This window comes from Chenopodium quinoa, unplaced genomic scaffold (genome assembly GCF_001683475.1).
Source record: "Chenopodium quinoa cultivar QQ74 unplaced genomic scaffold, ASM168347v1, whole genome shotgun sequence".
NCBI classification, from domain to species: domain Eukaryota; kingdom Viridiplantae; phylum Streptophyta; class Magnoliopsida; order Caryophyllales; family Amaranthaceae; genus Chenopodium; species Chenopodium quinoa.
In genome coordinates this window covers 787,236-793,703 of record NW_018742418.1, presented here as the reverse complement: position 1 = coordinate 793,703, position 6,468 = coordinate 787,236, and the positions used below count along the sequence as shown (strand labels likewise).

The 6,468-nt window shown below is 32.9% G+C and overlaps 1 protein-coding gene across 1 annotated transcript; it reads right to left on the bottom strand.

Annotated features, from left to right (window-relative positions):
• Nucleotides 1-3,395: 3,395 nt before the first annotated feature.
• LOC110707616 lies at nucleotides 3,396-5,058 on the bottom strand. Its single transcript, XM_021885645.1, has 4 exons — nucleotides 4,989-5,058; nucleotides 4,622-4,680; nucleotides 4,193-4,513; nucleotides 3,396-3,665 (listed from the first exon to the last, which is right to left on the bottom strand). Exons 1-4 carry the CDS (start codon nucleotides 5,056-5,058, stop codon nucleotides 3,396-3,398), a joined length of 720 nt encoding a protein of 239 aa, XP_021741337.1.
• Between the last annotated feature and the right edge of the window lie 1,410 nt (nucleotides 5,059-6,468).

Sequence of the window (6,468 nt, the reverse complement as noted above, 5' to 3'; positions counted from 1 at the left end):
CCGGCGTCTACACCAACCTGAGGGATGGGGGGCAGAGGAGAGCAGGGGAAGGCGAGCAACGCTGAGAAGGGAGTGAAAGGCGGAGAAAACGGCTTAGATGGAACTAAAGGATGAGGAAACTCGTCGGAGAAACGGCTACGGCGCCGAATCTCCGGCAAGCACCTAGGTTTCCGGTGGGAGAGGGTTGCTTCTGTTAGAGGAGAGAGAAGAGAGCTTCTGTTAGAGAGAAGAGAGTCGTTCCATTAATCTTCTCTCAATGTGAGAGAATTTATTGACTAAAAGAGAAAGTGATGCATCTAAGGAAGTACATTTTTTGGGTTAATTCAACATTAATGAAATCCGTTAAAGCTAAAGAGAGTTTCTTTAGTAATTAATACTATTAATACAAAAGACAGTTGTTAGAATCCTAATGAATGTGATCACAAATACATTACATGTGACTCGACAATACAAACATATTAAGTAAAGGATAGACCATGGACATTAATATTAAATATATGATATGACGTCATGTCAATTTACACATACATCAATTACTTCCTCCGATTTTTTTAGACGCATCATTTGTGAAAATACGGATTTCTAGGCAGTTTTTGGAGATGAGAAAAAAAGAAAAAAAGAAAAAGAGAACAATCCATGAGATATGAGAGAGATGAAAAGAATTTATCAACTAAAAAGAAAAGTCATGCATCTAATTTGAAACTTGCTTATTTAGAAAATGAAGCATCTTAAAAGAAATGGAGGAAGCTAAGTAATATATATTTTTAATAGGAATCAACTAATGCTATTTCATTTTTTCATTACTCCCTCTATCCCTTTATTAGATGCCTATTTCTAGCAATTATTACTCACATAATAAAGAGAAGTAGGCATCTAATTAAATGACGGAGGGAGTATTCATTATTTCATTGAACTAATATTACACCTAACACATGACCTCAAGTTTACCAAGAATTTATTAGATCTTTGATCACCACCTCAATGAAACAATTAATGACATCAATATTAACAAAAAAAAAGAAAAAAATCTTGCTAATAATAAATTAAAAACTTAATGCTCAACTCATACTTTAATTTCAATTTTAAAATCTATTCGGTTAATTTAATGTTAGGTTACATAGATCTAAATTAATGGAGTATTACACTTATTTAAGAAAAAATTAATTATACTTAGTCTATAAGAACACAAACCCCTCATGCTACTTGTCACTTCTTTTAATTTATCGTTATTAATTTCCTATTTTTTTTTTTTTTTTTAAAAAACATAGCCTTAATTCAATTCATTTATTAATGCTGTTTAGTTCATTTCCCTAATTCCCTAACTTAATTTGTTCCACAAGTATATTCAATTATCACCCTTCCATCCCCACCTTTCCAAACTATTTGTTTTTCCCATAAAGATAATCTATATACAAAAATAACATTATATATCTATAAACAACTCATGCTTTACATGGATAAAAAAGCTAAGCTAGTTTAAAATTAAAGCAAATATTTGTTCACCTATAAGGTGACATGCAATGGTAAGTACAATTATCATGTGATTAAGTTGCTTTAATGAGAGATCTTATACCGTTTTCACACTGATACAATTTATTTTCATTTATATGGCCACGAGAAACACAATCTTGAATTCAAGTTATCTTATAAATTGTGAAATACATTGGTTACATTCTTTAACTTCACCTCTGCCTCCTTTAATTTCGTCCTCATTTTTATTGTCTCATATCGTAAAAACAAGTAGAAATGGCAAAGAGAAGGAAAATGAAAGTCCATTAACCACATTACCTCAAAGAATTATACATCGAAATACTCGCAAGATTACCTAAAAAATTTCTTCTCCAATATCGTCGTGTTTCCAAAATTTGGTGCTCTGTCATAGATGACCCAAAATTTTCTTCAATCCATTTGAAAAGCTATAAAAATAATATAAAACAACCCCACATACTAGTTCTAGAACCACCCAGTATTTGCGTTACTAAACAATTATGCACAATTCGTAGTGCAAACAAGTATAGAAAAATGTCTAGTCTTGAAATAAATGACCCAATGTTTAAGCGTTTTCACGGTGTGGGTTATATCAATGGGTTGCTTTGCATGAAAAATTTTGTATCGGAAAATTGAGTTCACAAATTAGTCTTGTGGAACCCTTCAATAGGGAAAGCTTTGGAGATCCCTTCTCCTCAAATATTGCCAAGAATAGGTATGTGTAGTGGATTTGTTATTGATTATGCATTTGGATTTGACGATAGGCTCCGTTTGTTTTGATGGAAAACAAATCTAATGGAAAATGAATTTCCATGAAAATCCATTTTCTGGAGAAAAACTCAAATTTGGTTAAGTTTTCCGTTGTTTGTTTGTAAGGAAATGTTGTTTGTAAGGAAATTCATTTTCCAAGAATCCTATTTTCCTTTGTATGTTTGGAAATTCATTTTTCATGAATCCCATTTTTCTTTCTTTGTTTGGAAATTTATTTTCCTTTTAAAACAATTTTCCTTTTGTTACTTAATATTGTTTGTGAACCTAATTGTTTTTAAATTTGAACCTAATTAATTTGATACATGAATAAATAACAATCTTGAAACTTTTATTAATTAAAAGTATATAATTTGGGCTTGTTCGAATCACTACTCCAGATAAAATTAGCAGATGAGGTAAACAAACTTCCTGTTATAGCCGTAAATTAAGCCAAGCCCGGCCCTCGACTGTAAGTCAAGAAGAGAACATGAACAACACCCTTGTAAATGATTTAAAAGCTAAAATTCTATAATTCTTCATATTTGATCTACAAATGTTAACCACTTCAAACTAATAATAAAAAACTTCTGCTAATACTCAAGAATACAAATACCCAAGCCAAACAAACAGTAAAAAAATAAGAAAAGAAAAACGGTTGTAGAAAGGACAGGGGCAGACCAAGCAACATATAGCGGCCAATAGCAAACCAGGGAGCAGGAGAAGCAGCTTCCAGCAGCCTGAAGCAGCAACATAAACACCAGGCATCAACCACGCAGCAACATAGCAGTTATAGCAGAACAACAACAGGAAGCAGGAAACAAAAGGCAAAGCAGAATGCACCAAAACCAAGCAGCAGATTGTAACCAAAGCAGTAACCTTGAAGACAGCAAGAGCAAACTACCAGAAATTGGAGTGAAAGCAGCAAGCAGACTTTAATGTTTATGGTCTTTGACAAACTTTTTGATCCAAAGTTTGCGTAGTGGCAAGCTTTTTGTCAAAAATGCTTTTGCAAGCATTTCGCGCTCCACCAAGTGATCAAAAGCCGTAACACACACCCCTTCTTCAATGTCCTCCATCTTCATAATTTCGTCATAAAGCTTCTCCACATCAAGTTGATTGTTTGAAATTTTTTTGAGAGCACTAACCACTTCTTGAAGTTATGCTGAAATGTGTTCCATTTCCGATCCTTCGTCAATTCGAGACCTCTTTCGATGTGGCCTTGAGCCCGACGAGGTACCACTCTCAGCCTTAGAAGGCACGCTATCAATAGTCATACTTGGTTGTCCACTTTCCATTGAAGCATCAACATCAATGCCGGCAAATGTCTTGGAGAAGTTCCCCCGTGCTAAATCTTTACCCACTACTATAGCCATCTCTTCATACATATCAATTTTTCGATTCAAAAACTTTTCACATTTTGGATATTCCTGCAAAAATAAAACGTTATTTGGGTCGTCTTATACAATAGCAAGTTGCTTGGTTAAATAAAAAACTTATTGTATGTATGTATATATAATAATAGGAATGAAGGCTGCTATTAGAATCAACATAAATCATATAAACTAAACTTTATAATCAAAATTAAACATCAAGAAATACAACATTATTTGAAATAGCCAGAAGGTAGGAGGACATGATTTGTTGTCATGCTTCATATTCAGCATATTATCCTACCAAACTCTCTAATCACAAACATTATCCCATTAATCTCTATTACTTACTGTAAATAGATCTCTAGACAATTGATCAAGCAGATTAATATATACAGAAAGAAAATAAATCTCATCATCATCTTAATCAATCAATTGCAAGAAATCGTGTCGTAGTAAGTGTAAATAAAATAATGGAGAGCAAGATGATGATGAAGATGAACAAAAATGTTATTCAGGAAGAAAGATGCAATCTTGATTAAGCAAATCAACATGTTTATAAAAGGTGTATAAAACAACACTACCTTAACATAAGTAGCATATGCTGTGGGAGATGCTGTCACCATCTTCAAGTTATCGTTCCATCCAAACCCGGAGTTGTTTCGGACTGTTGATATAGCCACCCATGCATTCCTCACAGTTTTCATATGATTCTCCACATGTTCTGAGGTGGAATTGGTTTGAAACTTCCCAGAGATAATCTTCGCAGCAGCCACAAAAGAACTTGTTCGAAAAGTATTATTAGGCCGGTTTCCCTTTTTAACTTCTTCAGCTAAAAAGTCGAGTAATTCTTTTGACATGTCCTTTGACCAACGAAAGTTGACCTTTTTCTCTTCTTTTATGACCTAAAACAATCACTGTAGCATTAGAATCTGAAAAAAAAAACATAATAACATATAAGAAATATAAAATTGAAACAGGATAGTAGAGTAATAACTTTAATAAGGTATCACATATAAAAAGTAGATAGAAAATACATAACCACTGAAAATGTTATCTTTAACAAGATAAACTGTTATAGAATATAAAATACATGATTAATGAACTAATTATCTAAAAAGATGCATAAGCTAAGTCCATCAAATTCGAGCCTTCTTGTATACAGTCCACATCGCCATTGCAATGGCCTTTCTCTTCCTTTCAATTTGTTGGTTTTCTTCTCACTCTTTCCCTCGAGTACGTGCTTTACCCATGTGTTGTAAATCTTGTGATGTCATCTCTACTTCAACTTCTCTTGTAATTGGGTCATTTGGGTCAACACCTCTAAGGTAGTTATGTAACACACAACATGCTAGAACTACATCTACTTGGGTTTCATACGGCCAAAATGGCTAGCATCCAAGACACGAAATCGCTTCTTTAATACTCCAAATGCCCTCTCCACAACCATTCTTAGTGAGGAGTGTCGAAGATTAAATAATTCACGTTCATTCTCGGGTGGATTGTTGGTATACTCTTTCAAGTGGTAGCGAATATGCCTATATGGAGGCATGAATCCTTTACAGTCACCATACCCCGCATCAGCAAGGTAATGCTTTCCTACAATTTAAAGAGATTTGTCATAGTTACTAACTTATAACCAATGCATAAAAAGGTAGAAGGCACAATACAATCATGGGATAAGTTGTTTAAAATTAACTTACAGTTATTTGATAAGTGCATATATTTTAAGGGGGCGTTTGGTTCCGAAAATGGAAAAGGAGTGGAAAGGAAACAAATAAGAGGGGAGAAACGAATCATTTAGCTATTACCTTTTCATTTGTTTGGTTTAACCATGGAAAGGGTATTTGTTAAGAGGAGGGTAAGGGTATTTGTTACCCCAAGTTTTTGAGAGGTAACAAATGAGGGGTAACCATTACCTTCAAACCAAACATATGGTAACGGTATCGGTTTAATCGAATCCGTTTCCAATCCAAAAAATAGACTAACCAAACGCCCCCTAAGAGTGACAATGAGTTGTTATTTTGGGAAGAAGGAGAAGAGGTGAATTCTTACAATATTAAGAGCCAAGAAACCAAATTGTTTTTGAAGGGTTACAAGATTTCTCCACTATTCATTGATGCCTATGTAGAGAGTTTGGTCTTGTTAAATTGGGAGTTACTCAAAGAATCTTATACAATTTCTCTAATTTAATTGTTTCAAGAGTAATGAAATTTAAGGTGTTGATCATCATTATTACTCTTCCTTTTGTTTATTTTATTTTCAAGAGATTGTTTTGGTCATTTTAAGTCTCAAGTTTTATTTTTAGCTTGTACCTCAGCTTTGAGCTTACTTTAAAAGATTGAGTAATAATTTTAGTTTGGTGTGTATTAAAATGTGTTAATGACTAGTTAATTAATTAAATGTTGCATCCATATATATATATATATATATATATATATATATATATATATATATATATAGGACCTGTTCGATATCACTGTAGTTTTTTTTTATTATTATTATTTGTTTTTTGAAATTCTTATGATATATGTCATATAAAAAAGGAAATTTTAGAAAATTACACCTGAATAAACACAAAATTTTGATTATAACACCAAAAAATATCAAAGTTTTATTATAACACCACTTAAAAAATTAAAATTTTGGTTTCACCACCTAAATGGTTACGACGTTAGAGGAATTGTTAGTTGGGCCCAATGCAACGACTATTTTTTCCAAAGTCTTATATAATTACGATATCCTTCACAAACATTCAACTGTTGATCTGTTTACACAAAATAAGGGTTCAAATGTTACGAATTCAACAATCAAATTGCCCAAATTGTTTGATTTAAGCATCATTGTTCGGGGGAGGAAG

Bases quoted from the DNA above. Each gene is read 5' to 3' on its own strand.
- LOC110707616 (XM_021885645.1), bottom strand. From the start codon at position 5,058: ATGGTTGTGGAGAGGGCATTTGGAGTATTAAAGAAGCGATTTCGTGTC. The intron at 4,681-4,988 runs GTATGAAACCCA...ATTCTATAACAG, and splicing joins GGATGCTAGCCATTTTGGCC to TTTATCTTGTTAAAGATAAC. The intron at 4,514-4,621 runs GTGATACCTTAT...TGATTGTTTTAG, and splicing joins TTTCTATCTACTTTTTATAT to GTCATAAAAGAAGAGAAAAA.